Source organism: Sarcophilus harrisii, chromosome 1 (genome assembly GCF_902635505.1).
Source record: "Sarcophilus harrisii chromosome 1, mSarHar1.11, whole genome shotgun sequence".
NCBI classification, from domain to species: domain Eukaryota; kingdom Metazoa; phylum Chordata; class Mammalia; order Dasyuromorphia; family Dasyuridae; genus Sarcophilus; species Sarcophilus harrisii.
Genome location: NC_045426.1, coordinates 85,596,093 through 85,617,283, shown reverse-complemented (window position 1 = coordinate 85,617,283; position 21,191 = coordinate 85,596,093). Strand labels below are relative to the sequence as shown.

At 35.3% G+C, this 21,191-nt stretch overlaps 1 protein-coding gene across 2 annotated transcripts in view; it reads right to left on the bottom strand.

The window, feature by feature from the left end:
- Nucleotides 1-21,191, bottom strand: part of QRICH1 (glutamine rich 1) — a 72,170-nt gene that overhangs the window by 27,634 nt on the left and 23,345 nt on the right. For both annotated transcript variants that reach the window (XM_031959459.1, XM_031959465.1), the window contains exon 2: nt 3,739-4,068. In XM_031959459.1, the coding sequence (XP_031815319.1) occupies nt 3,739-4,047 (309 nt within the window). In that variant the 5' untranslated portion in view covers nt 4,048-4,068. The remainder of the gene's footprint in view (nt 1-3,738; nt 4,069-21,191) is intronic.

The following is a 21,191-nucleotide window of genomic DNA, read 5'->3' as shown; positions in this document are numbered from 1 at the left end:
TAAAGCTGAAAGTATCCATGATGCTATATGGTTGACCATTTTGACAAAGCATCTATCTGACAGTACTATTCTACTGTCTCTATAGACATTTATACAATTTGTTTTAACTGCAGAATGCTGCTGCTGCTGCTACTAAATGTCACCTAGACACTTAGTTCTATGATGAGGACTAGAAAATTTCACAAAGAATTACAAAATAGTATAGAATTCAAGGTACCAAGTTCTCTCTTTACTTGAAAAGATTGCCCCAACAGAAGTAGTCATGTAGTCTGTTTTTAATATCTCAGTAAGAAGAAACCCATTGTTAACTCCTAGGACAATCTATTCCACTAATGTGAAATTACGTTGTGATTTTTTGGAAGTTATTTCTGACGCAAAGCCTAAATTTGCTGCAATAGCATCAAAGCATCATAACTACGGGCAACTAGTTGGTGTGGCAGATAAAGTGTCAGGTCTTGAGCCAGGAATACCTGAGTTCAAATTCAGTCTTACACTTAGTATTTGTATGACCCTGGGCAAGACACTTAAACTTGTTTGCCTCAGTTTCCTCATTTGTAAAATGAACTGGAGGAAAGGGAAGCCACTCCAATATCTCTGCCAAAAGGAGCCCAAATGGGATCACAAATAGTCAGACGCTACCAAAAACAACTAAATAACAAAAATTATAATAAAAACTCACCATCATAATATCACACAGCCATTGTGAAACCTTTGAAGCTAACTGCTTTCTATAAAATTATTTGGCTTAAACAAAAATTCATTTATTCAAGAAACCAATTACCGACATTAAGCAGGCTATGTCAATATTCTCAAAATTTTCTGAAAGGGAAAGAGTCTAACAAAGATGGAACTAAGTTCTCATTCCCTGAAGAGAGCTAAAAAAAAAATTTTTTTAAAAATCAACTTTTCCTATTCTAGGTCTAGCAGAGTAAAAACAAACAGCAAGCAATAAGGAATGCAGCAGCAAAATCAGGATTTCACATACTATATCTATGAACTCATCCTTTTGTAGAACACAGCCCGAGATAGTAGAAAGAACATGAAATTTAACATCAGAAGACAAAGGATGTGAATCAAGATTCTTGTCTTTTCATTGGGCAAGTCTCCTTTTCTCTTTTGAGTATCTTCAGTCTCCTCTGTAAAATTAGAGACTGAATTAGATAAACTCTTTCAACTCTGCATTCTGTTCCCTAGAAAACTTTTACCCTGCCTTTATTTTGCTGTTTTACCACATTATAATGTCTAAGTCTGAATAACTCTGAACAAGCTTTCTAATTTCGCCATGGCTCACTGTCCTCAACTTTGAAGTCAGATATTACTACATGTGCTAGTCATCTCACTTTGTAAATATTAAAGTATTCTATGAGTGTGAAACAGAACAGATTTTAAGAATAAGATTACATTATATTTCTTTTAGTCTTAATTTTTTTCTGGATCATAGTAGCTATTTTTTCATAGGAAAATTAATGAAACACATAGCTGCTAAAATACAAAATTCTAAGTACAAATAAAAACTTCTGATAGAAAGATGAGGTGATACATAATCTACATTTCCTACCATTTACTAAGTCCACCCACTCAGGAAAATGAATTTCAAGCAGTCCATAATATGAGGGATTTCTATTAGGATCCAATATGGCAAAGAATAATGGAAACTGTATAAAAACAACTACCAAACAAAAGATTCCTGCTTACTTTCTGCCACTTTAAGGATAAATATCCAAACCTTAAATAAAGGAGACTTTTGTGTAGGTACATGGACTTGCTTTCTCAAGATTCCCAAATTACTCCTTGTACAGCAATACTTCCTCTGGGTTATCTTCTTATTTGTATAGGCAAAGGAATCAGACAAGATTCTTGGAGCTGGAATTTGTCCAAAGGCTTTGCCTCTTATGAGAAAGAAGATGAAGGTTGCTCTCTTTGCCAGAAGGGGTCACTAGAGAACACTAGGAATTTAGAACAGGAATTGAATTCAAGGCACTATTTATAATGGCTCATAAAATTATAGAAATTGTAGTATACCAGACATTCTAAAATGTACTTATCAAACTGCTACTCTTAACAATTACCAAATCTCTATCAGGGAAATGACATTATGCAAATTTCAAAATTTGGGCTAAATACAGAAAGTGCAAAGAATAAGCCTAGGGAGTTGTTCTCTTAGCAATAATGGAAGGGTTAAGGAAGAGAAAAAATTCTAGCCTGGTAATTCCTCCAATAGCTACAAGTACTTAACATGTAGAGTACCTAACTTGTAAATAGGCTGTGTTTCAAAGTACATTTTAAGTTAGCTATTTGAAAACTAAAACAGTTTACTTGTTAAAATGTTATATGATGTGGTTAAGTTTCCAGATTCTCCTCCAAAAGTCAAGGAAAAACAATGGCAATAAAAGAAAGAAGACTAAACTTGGATGGAGTTGAAAGTCATTTATTTAAATTTTGCCTGAAATCCTTGAAACATGAGCAAGTTATTTCCCCTCTCTGCAACTCATTTTTCAGAACTATAAAATGAGGATATTTGCACTATCAATGCTGCAACCTCATTTTTTTTAAAACTAAAAACTATGGGGCAGCTAGGTGGCACTGTAGATAGAGCACTCTGAAGTCAAAAGGACCTGATTTCAAATCTGGCCTCAAGACAATACTTCCTAGCTATGTGACCTTGGCCAATTCACTTAACCCAAATGCCTCTGCAAAAAATAAAAAAATAAAAATAAAAACTATTTCCCAGGTCAACTATGCATTTAATTTATTAGACTTGGCTCCAACTTACTTCTAGTTATTTCCAAAAATCCAAAATGATTTTCAAATGACAGTTACATTCTAAGTGATTTTCAAAGAAGGTATTACAGGCTCTGAAGTTAATATATAACCCAGGAAGTAGTTTAGTCAGATTTATTATTATCCTTCCTCTTTGAACCTTTTGATAAAATACTGTTCAAAACCTTGATTCAAAGCCAAAGAACCTCAAGGATCCTAAGATGGATCTTGATCTAAAGTTAGAAGAGATAATGAGATTCTATCTTCTTTATTTATATATAATTCTATTGTCATGTCACAATTTTCCAAAAGATGACTAGGAAGCTCATACACAGAAGGCCTCAAAGGAACAAATGTAAAAGGATGGGAAAGATAACAATTTTTAGAATTATACAATCAAGACCTTCAAAATCGACCAGTCTTCCTTCAATGTAATCTTTATCAAAAGCAGTCTCAAAACTCAGGTAAAACAGTTAGTTCTAATATTGAAAGTGCTGGTGATCCTATCCTAGGTAGTGAAGGGGGAAAGGGAGTAGGGGGAAGGGAGGATGGAGATAAAAAGAGGATGGGGGAAAGAATGCAGGCTTCTCCATCACATATCATTTGAACCGATGTCCAGAATATTGTTTAATGACTTCCTAATAAGGTATAATAAGTTCAACTAGATAATGTCACAGAGATTCCTTCAAGCTCTGAAAGAGCCAGTGTGATTTATGGGATTTTTTTAGTTAATAGCCACTGTAGCTGTATTTCTCAAACCACATAATGGCTCTCCGCCATGGTACTAATTCTATGCAATGGAAGCTTAATAAACCAAATTCTGAGTACAGTGTTAATACTCTATAAAATAAAAATAAAATAAGTCACAAGGTCAAAATCATAAGCAGATGACCAAATTGTAACAGATGAGCAAAATACATTTCATATAACATAAAACATTAATTTATCACAAGAAATAATCTAGCATATCCTTGTTACCTGAACCTGCTGTGGCTGCTGGACCTGAATCTGTTGTTCTTGCTGGGTCTGCTGCTGAACACTGGTGGTTACAGGACAGGCAAGTTCAAGTAAGGATCCTGCCACTTCAGTGCTATCTGTGTAAATGCAGTTTCCACCCTGTTGATACACCATAGTAGTAGTAGCTGTCTGTTGGAACTCCTGAAGTGCTTCAGGTCCCTTGGATGCTAAGGAGTCCAGGAACTCCTTCATCCTGTGTTGTGGGATTGATCGTGCTTTTACTCGGATGTATTCTTCAAAGGAAATGGTGTTTTCCAAAGAATTATTCATATTGCAAAATCTTTAGAATCCCTAAAAATAATAAAAGAGAAGGCAAGGATCATTTCTTTTTCTTTTTTTTTAAGCTCCTGATAAGAGCAGAACCATTAACAATCTTTGTTTGACATATTTCATTGAACTTTTTTCTTCTCCTTTTGTTGTAAAAAATTAAGACAAAAATTCTTATTTAAAAAAAAAATAATCATTTTCTCTAAACACACCCCATTTCCAAAATTTCCCATTATTATTGAAGGCACCACCACATTTTTAGTCACTAAGGTTCACAATCTTGGCACCATCTTTGTCACATTTGATTCTCCATCTCACACAATCCAACTACTTGCCAAATCTTATTTTTGTTTTGCATATCATCTCTCCTCACACACCCATTACTCTAGTTTATTTCTTCACTATTTTTTGCCTATACTGCTACAATGACAACTTAATTCTTACTTTCTCCTCTTAATCTCTCCCTCACATAGGTGTCAAAGCAATTTTACTAAAAAGAAGTTATGATGGCTTCCTATTGATCCTAGGATCAATTATTTCATTCTTTACTAATTTCTATTTTGAAGTAAGAATTATAATATACATAATTAGTTCAGCAATATATGGTATTGGTGGCATGTGTCTTAATTTTTTTTATTGAATGGGTATATGAAGAAAAAAATTATGGAGATAATTGATCCCCACTGATCCCATTTCTTGCTACTTCACCGGGACTTCTGTACATGTAGATATTGCTAATCAGTGAATCAATATTAGAGAAAACAAGGAAAGGGGCAAGGAAGAGAGCAAAAACCTAAACTAAACTTTTTCATCAAAATAATCTTCATTTTATCTTGAGTATGACAAGAAAACAGTATAGTGGGAAACAAAATTTAACACACTTGCCCAGGCTAAAACTTAGTACCAACAGAATTATCTGAAGACATTTCTAAATGGTTAAAAATCAACCTTATACCTTGTAGCCTCAACCCTGCATAATGCAGGACTAGTACAAACACGTTTATTTTAAACAGTAAAATCTCCACTGGCATGTACAAGTGAGAAAGAATTGTGTGTGTGTGTGTTTTTTAAATACTAGTAAGAAGGTTACTAAATGCAAACCTTTGTCCAGGAGCTCTTCAACATAGCAGACTAAGCACTAAAGTTTCCATTAAAAAAAAAAAAAAAAAAGAATTTCTATGAGACAAAGAATTAATTTAAGTCTTTATTTTACCCCAAGTACAGATTTCCCAGGCCACAAAGGGATAAAAATTCCCTTAAGTTAATGAACACACACTAGGTACTATTAGCTAGTTGTGTGACTCTATGAGTCTTCTTGTTATCTCATAGGATTAATGAGATCATTGGTCTACTGCTAAAAGGGACCTCAGAAGTCATCATCTTGAACTTATAGAAGATGGAGAATTATAAGGGATCTTGGTCCAACCACCTCATTTTACACACACACACACACACACACACACACACACACACACACGTTTTCCAGCTAGAGATCTATCTAATCTTGAACTTAAAAAAAAAATGAAGTTTATTTAGGTTACGTACACTTCATAGTAACATTAAAGCAATAATCTAGACTTTTCTATTACAAATCTAACATGTTTGACTTGGTGCTGTATAATATGTGACCAAAGTGCACATCTACTGCAGAAATAAATGTTTCTGGTCCAATTTTTTTTTTTTTGGGGGGGGGGGGGGGGGGGGGGGGGAGGGAGAGACAATGGGGTAAAATGACTTACCCAAAGTTGCTCAGATAGTAAAGTGTCTGAGGACAGATTTGAATTCAGGTCCTCCTGACCCCCAGGCTGGTGCTCTACCCATTGCACCATCTAACTGTCCCTGACAAATCTGTTCTTACAGATTTCTTATACAAAAAACTTCGCCCCCTTGATCTTAAAAACAGCTTCTCCTACAGTTTTTCTTTCCTTAAAACTTGATTCATCAAGCACACTTAATCTATTATATACTTTAAAAGCCCAATATTACTTTTATACATATTTATCCCTTCTTTTCTTCTGGGAGATTCACTCTTAAAAAAGAATAAAGGATAAGAATCCTGAGACCTGATATACTCTGACTTTGGAATCATCACCTATCCACCTGCATTTTTGATTTCCTTCAAAGCTAGTTGTACAATATTTCAGAGTCTGATTCTTTTTGTACAGCAAAATAACGGTTTGGTCATGTATACTTATTGTGTATTTAATTTATATTTTAATACATTTAACATCTACTGGTCATCCTGCCATCTGGGGGAGGAGGTAAGGGGTAAGAGGTGAAAAATTGGAACAAGAGGTTTGGCAATTGTTAATGCTGTAAAGTTACCCATACATATAACCTGTAAATAAAAGGCTATTAAATAAAAAATAATAATAATAATAAAGTCTCCTTCTAAGGTAATTTTTCTATATACAATTCACAAACTGTACCAAATCTTTTTAGTGACTGTTGTTTCCAAAAAAGGAGTTCAAGAGGAAATTAAATGGTAAAATATTTTCTGGGTCTTCTCAAAACCATGAACGAGTTAAAACATATGAAGGGATAAATGTGTAAATATGGTTATAAAAATTTCAAAGTATTTAAGCTTGAGGACTAGGAAATCGTTTCCTTGGTCAAAAACAATCTTCTTATAATTCCTATGTACATTTGTGCTTAAGCACCATTCCTTAGAATACTCCCAGTCATTTCATTTACATTCACAAAAATCCAGTGTCCCTTTGAATATAGTGGAAACTTGTCTCATCTGTAAGTCAAGAACACAGAGAAAGCAATGTAATAGCTTTTACATTCCATCTTTTAAAAACATCCAATCTGTTAAAAGCAAGCTTTTCACTTACTTTCAAAACCTGACTTCACATAATTCTGTTTATCCTAACAAATAATAGCATCACTATAGCTATTAATATTATTTCATTTGTACTATCCCAACCATTCAATCCTAAGAACTAGTGTGAGACAGGAAGGAAATATTTTCTTAAAAGGCCAGAAATCTCATTTTGCCATTTTCCCCCTCTTTTGAATTCACAGGCCAATCTGCCACGACTGGAATGCCCTCATCTACTTTCTTCCTTTAAGGCTCAGCTCAGATTCTTTCTTTTCCTCAAATTCCCCCAAATGGAAATTTGATCTGTCCAAATTTTCCTATATAAATAAAGCACTTTGTCTAAACCTTTCCCCTATCCTATCCAGTCTCCATTTGTGACAAAGGAGACCAAAACCCGTAGAGGCAGAAGCAAATGATTTATCTATAGTCACAAAGATGAGACTGTGACTTAAGATTTCCAAACTCCCAAGATACCACTAAGATACCACTACACACCTGTCAGACTAGCTAGAATGACAGGAAAAGATAATGCGGAATGTTGGAGGGGATGTGGGAAAACAGGGACACTAATACATTGCTGATGGAACTGTGAACACATCTAGCCATTCTGGAGAGCAATTTGGAACTATGCTCAAAAAGTTATCAAACTGTGCATACCCTTTGATCCAGCTGTGTTACTACTGGACTTATATCCCAAAGAGATCTTAAAGAAGGGAAAGGGACCTGTATGTGCAAGAATGTTTGTGGCATCCCTCTTTGTAGTGGCCAGAAATTGGAAACTGAGTAGATGCCCATTAATTGGAGAATGGCTGAATAAATTGTGATATATGAATATTACACAATATTATTGTTTGGTAAGAAATGACCAACAGGATGATTTCAGAGAGGCCTAGAGAGACTTACATGAACTGATGCTGAGTGAAACAAGCAGGAGCAGGAGATCAATATATACTTCAACAACAATACTATATGATGACAAATTGTGATGGACCTGGCCATCTTTAGCAATGAGATGAACCAAATCAGTTCCAATGGAGCAGTAATGAACTGAATCAGCTACATCCAGGGAAAGAACTCTGGGAGAAGACTAAGAACCATTACATAGAATTCCCAATCCCTATATTTTTGCCCGCCAGAATATTTGATTTCCTGCACAGGCTAATTGTACAATATTTCAGAGTCTAATTCTTTTTGTACAGCAAAATAATGGTTTGGACATGTATACTTATTTTGTATTTAATTTATAGTTTAATATATTTAACATGTATTGGTCATCCTGCCATCTAGGGGAGGGGATGGTGGGAAGGAGGGGAAAAATTGGAACAAGAGGTTTGGCAATTGTTAATGCTGTAAAGTTACCCATGTATATATCCTGTAAATAAAAGGCTATTAAATTTAAAAAAAAAAAAAAACATATACCTTAACATATTTAACATGTATTGGATTACCTGCCATTTAGGGGGAGAGGGTGGGGGGAAAAAGGAGAAAAGTTGGAACAGAAGGTTTTTGCAAGGGTCAATGTTGAAAAATTATCCATGCATATATTTTGTAAATAAAAAAAGCTATAATAATAATAATAAAAATTAAAATAAAAACAAACAAAAATAAAAAAAAAAAAGAGGTTTGGCAATTGTCAATGCTGTAAAATTATCCATGCATATAAACTTATAAATAAAAAAGCTATTAAAAATTTAAAAAAAATAAATTAAAAAAAACAAGTAAGGACTAGTAAAAAGAACAGTATTAATAGATGATAGAATATATGGAGGAAAATAATGTATAAAAGACTGGAAAAATAGAAAACGGGAAGCAAGGGCTTTAAAAATCAAACAGGAGACTTTATATTTAATCCTGGAGGTGATGAGAAGCCACAAAGTTTGAGTAGGGAAGTAACATAGTTAGTTACACATGCACTTTAGGAATATGAATTTTGCAGCTGCGTGAAGAATTATTGGGATTGGGGAAGAGGAATTTAAGGCATAAAAATTAATCAGAAGACTACTGCAATAACAGCTATTACATCATTACTGCAATAATAAAATGCATCTCTCTGGGATAAAATGAGGGCCTGCACCAGAGTGGTGACTATATGAGTAGAGAAACACATAAAGGTAGAAATTAAAATACTTGGTAACTGAATGGATATAGAAAATGAGTTAAAAGTCAAGAATGGCACTAAAGGGAGCCAAGATGGCAGAGAAAAACCAGAAAGTTGCCCGAGTTTGCCCCAATTTCCCTCAGAAACAATGGTAAATCAAACCTCTAAACAGCTTTTGGAGTGACAGAACCTACAAAAAGATGGAGTGAAATAATTTTCCATCAGCCAGGTGGCGCAGTGGATAGAGCACCCGCTCCGAAATCAGGAGAACCAGAGTTCAAATTTGACCTTAGACACTTAACACTTCCTAGCTGTGTGACCCTGAGCAAATCACTTAATCCCAATTGCCTCAACAACAAAAAAAAAACCCCAAAACAACAACAACCTAACTTAAAAGGCCTTCAGGAAAGGTCTGTCTCATTTAATTCATAAAAGGGGACTCAACCAAGGAGAGCTGTCCAACTAAGACAGGAGGTTCTTAGCCGGAGCATAAATCAACAAGCAAGGCTCAGCATTAGCACAGAAGGAAAAATCCCAACCAGGAATCCCTAGCACAATAGGCAGAATTAGGCCATGTAGGTTACATTGATGCAGGGGGGCAAGAACCCACAGCCTTCGCACAGGAAAGCCAGTGACCAGGCAGGCTCCCTGGTGCCAAGTACAAGAAGCTTGAGATGGAGTCCCTTGTACTGTAGGAGCAGAAGTCATTTTAAAGTTTACAAAATAAGCTAAAAAATGATTTAAAAAAAAAAAAAAAAAAAGAGTAGGAACCACAGAAAGCTATTACTGCAACAGGTTAGATTAAAACATAAGATCAGAAGCACAAAAATGTCAAAATGACTACAGTGAAAGCCTCAAAGAGGAAGACAAATCAGGATTTTAAAAATCAAGCAAGAAAAACCAGGAAAAGAAATGAGAGTTTTGCAATAGAGAATCTATAGTTTGAGAAAGAATTTCTTTAAAAATACAATTGGCCAAATTGGGGGGGGTGGAGGGGGGGACGGGGAGAAGGAATCCACTGAACAACTCCTTAAAAATAGAATTGGCCAAATAGAAAAGGAAGTACAAAAGTTAACTGAAGAAAATAATTCCTTAAAAAATTAAAGGAGGGGGGGAAGGAAAGAGGATTCTGTAGATGGTGGAGCAGGTTAGCAAATTTCAAGCTCTCAAGATCCTCCCTCTCCCCAACTAGAACAAATTTGAGCCTCAGAAGCAACATAGACTGATGAAAAATCAAGACAACTTGGGGCAGAAGAGGACTCCTCCTCAATATGAGAACACCAGAAGAAAAACTATAGGTTGGGGACTCACCATTGTAAAGGCAAACAGCTCCAGGGTAACATGGAAATACCAAATAGGAATCCCTGGGGGTAGTTTGGCTGGAGCCTCAAAAGGAATTACAGAAACTTTCACCTCCCTGACAGAGTAAGAAATCCTGTTAAGAGTTCAGGAACACTGAGTGAACCCCAACTATGCTACAAAGACCAGTCCCTGGGTGAAAAGGACTCAGTATAACTTGTGAGCAAAGAGGCAGTGGGGCAGAGACACTATTGACTTTGGACACTTGCAGAAGGGTAGAGCTTTTGGTTCCTGGTCAAAGGATTGAAAGTGAAGCCATTCCTCCATCCCAGAATTAGAGGTGCTTATACGAATACTTCTCATTTAAAAAAAATGAACCGGCCATAGAAACTTATTATGGTAATAGGAAAGACCAGGGTTCATCTTCAGAGAAAGATACTGAAGTAAAAAAGCCTTTTACCCTAAAGAAAAACGTGAAATGGCTATCTGTTCAGAGAATTTTTTAGAAGTCAAAAAAGAATTTAAATCAACTAGAGACACTGAGGAAAAACATAAAATAAATAGAAAAGGAGATACAGAATCAAGAAAGAAAATTAGAAAGGGGTATGGGCAAGGGGTAGCCAGTAAAACTATTAAGAGACCAAAAGATAGCAAAAGAGATTATAAAGAATGAAAAGATGAAACAGAATAAGAAAAACAACAAATTTAGAGAATAGATCAAGAAGAGAAAATATAAAAATTGGATTACCTGCAAGTGGTGACCAGAAGACGACCTTGACACAATAATGGAAGAAAATAATCCAAGAAATTTATCCTGGAGTGATAAATCACGAGAGAAAAGTAGAAAAAGGAAAAACTCACTGATCAACACCTCAGAGATCTTTTGTGGAAAACACATAGGAATATTACGACCAAATTTCAAAATCCACAAATCAAAGAGAAAATTTTGTAAGAAACAAGAAAAAATACCATTCAAATGACCTAGGACTATAATTAGAATTGTACAGGACTTCTCAGCAGTCATAGTAAAAGACCGCAGGTGCTGGAATCATCTATACTGGCAATCAAAAGAATTAGGCCTGCACAAAGAACTGAAAACTGATTGGGATGCCCATTAGTTGGGGAATGACTGAATGAAGTCATGGCATATTAAGGAATATTATTGTTCTATAAGAAATGATCAGCAGGATGATTTCAGAAAAGCCTGGAGAGACTTACATGAACTAATGCTAAGTGAAGTGAGCAGAAGTATAGAGCAACAACAAGATTAAGTGCTGATCAATTGCGAATGACTTGGCATTTTTCAACAATGAGGGTATTTGAGCCAATTCTAATAGACTTGTGATGGAGAGAGCAATCTGCATCCAGACACAGGACCATGGGGCCTAAATGTGGATCACAATCTAGAATTTTCATCTTTTTAAGAAAAATTTTGTTGTTTTTCTCTCATTTTTTTCTCCTTTTTGATCTAGTTTTTCTTGTGCAGCATGATAAATGTGGAAATAAATAGAAATGAACATGTTTTAACCTATATCAGAATACTTGCAGTCTGGGGGTGGGGGGAGATGTAGAGGAGGGAGAAAAATTGGAACACAAGGTTTTGCAAGGGTGGATGTTGAAAACTATCTTTACATGAATTTTGAAAAATAAAAAGCTATTATCTAAAAAAAAAAAAAAAAAAAAGAAAAACCTAGGCCTGTGGCCAAAAATAACATATCCAGGAAAATTATCCATAATATTGAATGAGAAAAAAGGAACATTCAACGAACTGCAGAACTCAACCAACCCCAAACTCAATAGAAAACATTTAAGAATCAATATCAAAGATCAACCTCAAGGAACATAATATAGACAAAATTGTTTATGTTTTTTACATGGGAAATATATATTGTATGTTTTAAGACTGACAGCAACTAGTAGCTCAAAAGAAAGATTGGGGCAGGATTAAAGTAAAAATGGTAATTATACAAATGAAGTGCAGAGGAAAAATAGACAGTGGCATTGGGGGAAAGAAGGGCTCATGGTTCTGAAAATCTACTCAGATCTGGAATGGGTTAAATAGGCAACTCTACAAAAATACCACAGTACCCTTCAAAATTTATAAATAAGGAGGTATGGATGGGTAGATGGGGAAAGAAGACAGGGAAGGGAAGTAATAGGGAAGCAAATTAAGGAGTAGAATTAAAGCAGAATCAGCAGGAATAGGAAAGATATGTGTGTGAATAGGGGAAGGGGGTTATGTGTGTGTGTATATGTGTGTGTGTATATATATATATATATATATATATATATATATCTACATATGTATACATAAATATATCCTTTCTTAACTATAGACTGGGGGAAGGGGGATGAAAAGATGAAAAAAAGAATGAAGTAAAAAAAGGTACACAGCAGAGAATAAAAGAACAATTTACAAGAAAATATGAACACTCATAAATATAATTTCTTCTATTATATATAAATACATAAACTTTCTTGAACTGGGAAGAAGGAGGAGGAAGAGCAGAAGAAAGATCTTTTGGGGCAGGGACTGCCCAAAAATCTCCACCCAAAAGAAGGGTGGAGATTAATGTCTTGTAATTCAGTAAATCAGGGGAGGGACTTGTGCTTCAGGATAGAAAATAAAATGCTGCCTTTGGAGTTTGAAGTTTCAAAACTATGCACTCATTCTTACAAGAATATAAAATAAATATTTCCTGCAATCATCAGTGAGAAAGGTGAAGTTCTTCGTAAGCTATTTTGTTTCTTACAGCATCTTTCAAGAAATTGTGAAGGAAAATTGCCCTGGTATCCTAGAATCAGATGGTAAATATTTATTGCAAAAATTCACCAATCACTTAATGAAAGAGATCTCAAAATGAAAACTCCAAGAAGTATTGCAGCTTCATTCCAGAATTATCAAGTCAAGAACTTGAAGGAACCAGAAAGAAAATTCAAATATCAATGAGCTACATCCAGGATTACACAAGATTTTGCAGTTTCTACATCTTGGGATATGTTATTTTAGACAGCAAAGGAACTTGGATTAAAACCAAGAAACAACTATGCAGCAAAACTGGGCATACATAATCTTTCAGGGAAGATTCAGGAATGAGAGTTGAAATGAAATCGAGTAACTTTCAAACTTTCCTGATGAAAAGACCAGAAATGAACTGAAAATTTTACCTTCAAATACAAGCATCAAAAGAAGCACAGAGAGATAAACAGTAAACACATTATTCAATAAAGCTATACTTCTTCTGTCCTTAGATAGGAAGTTGATACTCTTGAGAACTGTATCTGTTAAGGAAGTTAGAATATACATAGAATATACATATGCATAGAATGATGACTTCGATGTGATAATAAAAAAAATTAAGCAATTAAAAAAAGGATTCTAATGGGAGACGAGTAAAGGGAGGAGGCAGAATAGGGTAAATTATATCTCATGAAGAGGCATTAAAAACTATTACAGAAGAGGGGAAGAAAGGAGGGGTTGAGCATTCTCTGACCCTTACTCCTCAAATTTGGTTCAAAAAGTGAATAACTCAGTTGGGTGTTGAAATTTACCTTACTGTATAAAGAAAGACAAGAGGGGCTGTTAAAAAGGGGAAAGAAGGGATATTAGAAAGGGACTTGCTCTTCAGGACAGGAAATAAAACCCTGCCTTTGCAGTTTCAAAAATGTGTCTACTAACCTAGGTACCCATTCTTGCAGGAATGTAAAGTAATTCTTTCCTGAATTCAGTGAGTCAGGAGAGTTCTTGGTTAAGATATTTTGTTCTTATAATACCAAATTAGAAATTCTGAAAATCAAAGGAGAAACGAATAAAATGGAAAGTAAGAAAACTAATGAACTACTAATAAAATTAAGATCTGGTTTTATGAAAAAAAAATCCAATAAAATAGATAAACCTTTGGTCAATATAAGTTTAAAAAGGAAAGAGACTCAAACAACCAGTATCAAAAATAAAAAGGGTGGGATTCATCACCAATGACAAGGAAATTAAAGCAATAATTAGGAGTTATTTTACCCAACTATATGTCAATAAATCTGACAATCTCAGTGAAATGAATATTAATATATAATATTGATGTAATCAATATAAATTGATCAGATTAAAAGTAAAGTATTTAACTCCATTTGAAAAAATAAATTGAACAAGTCATCAATGACGTCCCTTAGAAAAAATCTCCAGGGCCAGATGAATTTACAAGTGAATTCTACCAAACACTCAATGAACAAATAATTTCCATAAACTACATGGAAAAATAAGCAAAGAAGGCATCTTACCAAATTCCTTTTATAACACAATCACGGTGCTAAAACTAATACTAGAAATGTAAAGTTTATTCACTTATTTCTAAAGCTAAGTCCGAAAACTGAAACACACAGAAATGGGGGAAGGAGGGAAGGTGGGAAGGTTTAGAGGTTACCTCTCCCAAAATAATATAAGTAAGAGTAATAAGCTCCTTAGGGGCAGGGACTGGGTTTTGTTATATGAGAATTGAGATTTGAAAAAGAATTCTTTTATTCTTTGCTCCTAGTTTTCCACAGTAATCTTCTAGACTGGATGCTCCCTGGGGCATCCTGGGGCAGGGACTAGATTTAGTGGGAAACACCCTACTCAGTTAAACCTTTGATAGTCTTAGGCTTTTTTACTTCATCTTTAGAAACTGCACTTCTGAAATTCCAGCCAAAGGGGAAATTAGCCAGGGAGACTGGGGAGGGGAGCTCCAGTTGGGGAATAAAAAAAGGGAATGCTCTTTGCCTTGGATACACCAAACCTTCATGTGTCAGAGATTACACACCCTTTCTCATGAGAAAGAAACTTTTTGCTACACTCACACTTGGACTTCTGAAAATAATCTCATATAAATCCATCAGCATTTCTATATATTTTAATATATTTAATAAAAGCCAAAGAGTAATGTTAAATGGCTACCTGCCCAGAAAGAATTTATAGAACTCAAAAGAGACTTTAAAAATCAAATGAGTGACTGAGGAACAAAAAATTTAAATATATTGGAGCTACAATTAGAATTATACAGGACTTAATCAGCAGCTACAATAAAAAGACCACAGGTTCAGGAATATCATGTATCATCAATCAAAAGAACCAGGACTGCAGGGGGAAAGATTATGTTCCGCAAAATTAAGTATAATATTAAACTCCAAAAAAAAGACACTCAGCTTTTCAGGATTTTGTCTGAAATAAGCCTGAATTCAATATAAAATCTGACATTTCAATAGACTCAATAAGGACAAACTGTTTATGTTTTATATGTGGAAATATAAACCATGTATAAGATTAACATTAGTTAATTAGTTAAAGAGTGGGGAAGAGTTGAATATGATCTAACTGTAAAAAATTATTTTATAAAGCTAGAAAAAATAATGAATTCATCTTGATGAACAAAGGGTCAAGAATATCAACTAATGAAAAAAAATGCAATGGAAGCTGGTCTAGCTATACCAGATCTAAAACTATATTATAAAGCAGCAATCATCAAAACTATTTTGTGCTGTTAAGAAACAGATTGGTGGATCAGTTGAATAGGTTAGGTACAAAAGACAAATAGTAAATGACTATAGTATGGCAGAACCTAGACATAGATCAACATCTCAACCCAAGCCCAAGATAAGGTCAAAATAGGTATATGTTTTAGACATTAAGACTGATACCATATCTTTATGACCAAAGCAGAACTAGAGATCATTACTGATCACAAAATAGAAAATTTCGATTATACCAAACTGAAAAGTTTTTGTACAAACAAAACTAATGCAGACAAGATTAGAAGGAAGAAAAACTGGGAAAAATATTTTTTACAGTCAAAAGGTTCTATAAAGGCCTCATTTCCAAAAATAAGAAATTCCTAATTTATAAAAAATCAAGCCATTCTCCAATTGAAAAATGGTCAGGATATGAACAGACAATTCTCAGATGAAAAATTGAAACATTTCAGTCATATGAAAAGATGCCCCAAGTCATTATTAATCAGAGAAATGCAAATTAAGACAACTCTAAGATTTTACACACCGTCAGATTGGCTAAGATGACAGGAAAAATAATGATGATTGTTGGAGGATGTGGGAAAACTGGGACTTGATTCATTGTTGGTGGAGTTGTGAAAATCCAACCATTTTGGAAGTAGTTTGGAACTATTAAAAAGAAAACTGGCATACCCTTTGATCCAGCAGTGTTACTACTGGGATTATATCCCAAAAGAGATTATAAAAAGAAGGGAAAGGGACCTGTATGTGCCAAGTTTGGGGCCCTTTTGTAGTGGCTAGAAACTGGAAACTGAATGGATGTCCATAGTTGGAGAATGGCTGAATAAATTGTGGTATATGAAAATTATGGAATATTACTGTTCTGTAAGAAATGACCAACAGGATGATTTCAGAAAGGCCTGGAGAGACTTTACAAAATGATTTGGGAGGAAATGAGCAGGACCAGGAGATCATTTAATACTTCAACAACAATACTAGATGATGACGTTCTGATGGACCAGGCCATCCTCAAAACAGATCAACCAAATCATTTCTAATGGAGCAGTAATGAACTGAACTATAACCCAGAAAAAACCTTGGGAGATGACTAAAACCATTACATTGAATTCCCAATCCCTATATTTATGCACACCGATTTTTTTTTCCCACAAGCTAATTGTACAATAATTCAGAGTCTGATTCTTTTGTAAAAAATAATGTTTTGGTCATGTATACTTAAATTTTATCTAAGATATTTTAATATATTTAAATCTACTGGTCATCCGCCATTTAGGGAGGGACTGGGGGGAAGAGGTGAAAAATTGTAACAAGAGGTTTGGCAATTGTTAATGCTGTAAAGTTACCCATGTATATATCCTGTAAATAAAAGGCTATTTAAAAAAAAAAAAAAAAAAAAAAAGACTGATACCATAAGCAAATTAGGAAAACAAGAAATAAAGTTTACCTGTCAAATCTATGGAGAAGGGAAGAATTTACAACCAAACAAGAGATAAAGAACATTATAAAATGGAAAATTTTGATCACATTAAATTAAAAAGGTTTTGCATAACAAAACTGAATGAGAACAGATGACATTTTCTCAAAAACTCCATGAGATGGGAGTAGGTCAGCCCGTAGGACTAAATCATATGATCCTGATTGGGACTGATTCGATGAAGTTTTCTCAGCTTGAGACTAAGTCATATGATCCCTATTCCCAGAGCTGGAAGATCAGGTGCTGAACTCTGAGTTGCAGGAAATCCCATGGTCTCTAAAGGTCAGACCCTTAGGAAGTGACAGAAGCAGACAACTTTGGTGACTTGGTAAAGAATGGTTGTCCTTTTAGTCTATCCAATGAAAAGGCCTGGGTCTGCAAATTAAGACAACTCTGAGACACCACTACACACCTGTCAGATTGGCTAAGATGACAGGAAAAAATAATGAGTGTTGGAGGGGATGTGGGAAAACTGGGACACTGATACATTGTTGGTGGGCGTACAATCCAACCATTCTGGAGAGCAATCTGGAATTATGCCCAAAAAAGTTATAAACTGTGCATACCTTTGATCCAACAGTGCTACTGGGCTTATACCCCAAGGGAGACTAAAGAAGGAAAGGACCAGTATTTGCCAAAATGTTTGTGGAGCCCTGTTTTGTGGCTAGAAGCTGGAAACTGAATGGATGCCCACAATTGGAGAATGGTTGGGAAATTGTGGTATATGAATATTAGGAAATTATTGTTCGTAAAAACCAGCAAGATGAATACAGAGAAGCTTGGAGAGAATTACATGAACTGATGCTAAGTGAAATGAGCAGAACCAAGAGATCATTATATACGTCAACAATGATACTGTATGATGATGTAATCTGATGGAAGTGGATTTCTTTGACAGAGACCTAATTCAGTTTCAGTTGATCAATGATGGACAGAAGCAGCTATACACCCAATGAAAAAAACACTGGGAAAAGAATGTAAACTGTTTGCATTTTTGTTTTTCTTCCCGGGTTATTTCTACCTTCTGAATCCAATTCTCCCTGTGCAACAAGAAAACTGTTTGGATCTGCACACATACATTGTATCTAGGATATACTAGGACACATTCAACATATATGGACTGCTTCCATCTAGGGGAGGAGGTGGAGGGTGGGAGGGAAAATCAGAAAGAAGTGAGTGCAAGGGATAATGTTGTAAAAAATTACCCTGGCATGGATTCTGTCAATAAAAAGTTACTATAATTAAAAAAAAAGAAAGAAAAGGCCTGGGTCTTTTCCTATTTAACCAACCAGGTGTTCTATTTCTGGCTGGTCAGGTTCCATGAGTACATTGTGGGTTGGGATGGCTCCAAGGTATGTATGTGTCTGGGCTTCTCCCTGCAGGGACTAAATAAATGTTTTTTCTTTGTACCTGAAGATGTCTCTGATTAGGTAATTTGGGAAAGAGGGTCTAGCACATATTCCATACAAATGCCTAATCCCAGAATCTGAAAGGCCGGCCTTAGGCCCAAGTTGCAGGAAGTCACATGATCTCAAGGTCTAGAGGTCTCTAGGGTAAGAAAGGTCAAAACCTAAGTCAAAGCTTTAGGAAGAGCTGTGACCCACAGGAAGCAGACAACATGGGTTACCATTGCTCAATAATGGTTACTTCCTTTATAGTCTACACAATGAAAAATACTTGGGTCTTTTACTATTTAACCAGTTTTACTATTTCCGGCTTGCCAGGTCAAGCACATGTTGGCAGCTGAGATGCCTTCCCAGATGTCCTTGGGCCTCTTCCTGCAGGGACTAAATTAATGTTTTCTCTTTGTACCTGAAGATATTTCTGAATAGTTAATTTGGATAAGGAGGTCTAGTAGCCTTCCCACATAAAACCAATGCAACTAAGATTACAAAGAGAGCAGAAAGTTGGGAAACAGTTTTTTTACAGTCAGTATTTCTGATAAAGGCCGCATTTCTCAAATATTTAGGAAAGTGAGTCAAATTTACAAGAAAACAAGTCATTCTCAATTGATGCATGGTCAAAGGATATGAACAGGTAGTTTTCAAAGAAATTAAAACTATTTCTAGTCATATGAAAAAATGCTCGAATTCGCTATTGAGTAAAGAAATGCAAATGAAGACAAGATAGCATTTTCCACTTCTCAAATTGGCTAAGATGCCAGGAAAATATAGTAATAAATGTTGGAGGGAATATGGGAAAACTGGAACACTTACACATTGTTGGTGGAGTTGTAAAATAATACAATCATTCTGGACAATTTGGAATTATACAGAAAGGGCTACCAAACTGAATACTCTTTGATCCAGCAGTCTTACTACTGGGTCTGTATTCCAAAGACAACATAAAAGAAAAGGATCTGATACTAACAGTTAGTAGCAGTGCAGAGAGAAGGGGAAGAATCCCCTTCTGGTCGGTGCAGGTTCAATGTGAAAGAATTCCCAAACCCAAAAAGTTTGACTGGCAAAAGGGAAGTTTTATTGGCACTGAGAAACCAGCTTTGCTAGGAAGATTGACTTCTTAGTGACAAGGTCCTGGCAGAAAAATAACAAAAAGTTTTCACCGAGAAGAGGATCTCTTCACCGCAGGTAGGAGACCTGGCTATGCCCAGGAGAGGTTCCTTGACAAGGCACAATCCTACTTTGGACATTCTGCAAAGAGATGAGTTTAAAATTGCCTTTTTTATAAGAGACCAATTGAATAAGATTCCTTCAATGCCAATACTGCCCCCAGACCTAGATTTCCAGTTGAATGAGACCACTTAAGTTATAGCAGGGTCCAGATCTCCAGCAAGCTAAGTAGGAGTGGTTCTGTACTAATTCTCAACTCAATAGAGGGTGCAGCTAGTCACCACAAAGATAACAGAATTAAGTCACTTTATCTTGATTCCCTGAGACAGCCTCTCCCAGAGAAGAGTTTCTTAAGAATTCACCCCCATGGGTTCCCCCCCAAAGTCAGGGAGGACAGTTTCAGGGTTCCCCTTTCAGATCCACATGTGGAAAAAGGGTTGTAGCAGCTCTTTTTGTAATGGTAAAACACTGGAAATTGAGTGGATGCCCATCAGCAATTGGGGATTGGCTGAATAAGTTATAGTATATGAAAGTAATGGAATATTATTGTTCTATAAGATATGATGAGCAAGCTATTTTAAAAGAACTGGCAAGACTTATACGAACTGATGTTGAATGAAATGAACAGAACCAGGAGAACATTGTACACAGTAACGGCATCCATGTGCAATGATCCAGTATTACAGATTTTGCTCTTCTCAGCAATGATCTCGGGCAATTCCAAAAAACTCATGGAAAATGCTATCCACATCCAGAGAAAGAACTATGAAGTCTATGAATACAGATCAAAGCACACTATTTTGTTTGGTTTTTTTCTTTCTTTCTCATAGCTTTTCCCTTCTGATTCTTCTTTCACATGAGTAATTTGAAAATGTTTAACATGATTGTATATGTATAATCTATAGCATATTGCTTGTGTGGGGAGGGAGAAAAATTTGTAACTCAAAATCTTATAAAAATGAATGCTGATATATTGGAAAACTTGCCATTTTAGGGGAAGGGAGGGAAAGGAAGAGGATTTGGAACACAAGGTATGACAGGATGGTAACAAAGAAGATGGAAAGGAAGAAAGATTTTTGGGAAAAATTATTGAGTTTCTTTTGGGCAAAATGAATGAGATGTTTATGGGACATCAGTGATAGGCAGCTGATAATGTAAATATGTTAATGACAATGACATGAGACAAGGATGAAGAAGCAAAGCATCTAAATAATCTACAAGCCAGTTATATGTTTTAAATGGCTTTAAAAAAAAAAAACTACTCTAAAGGATAAACCAATGAACCACAGAACTGCATAATCAAAAGCAGTCTGATTGTTGCTGACCAGACACAAGAAAACTCTAATGCTGATTTCAAAGGAGGTGGCAGAAAGACTCAAGGGA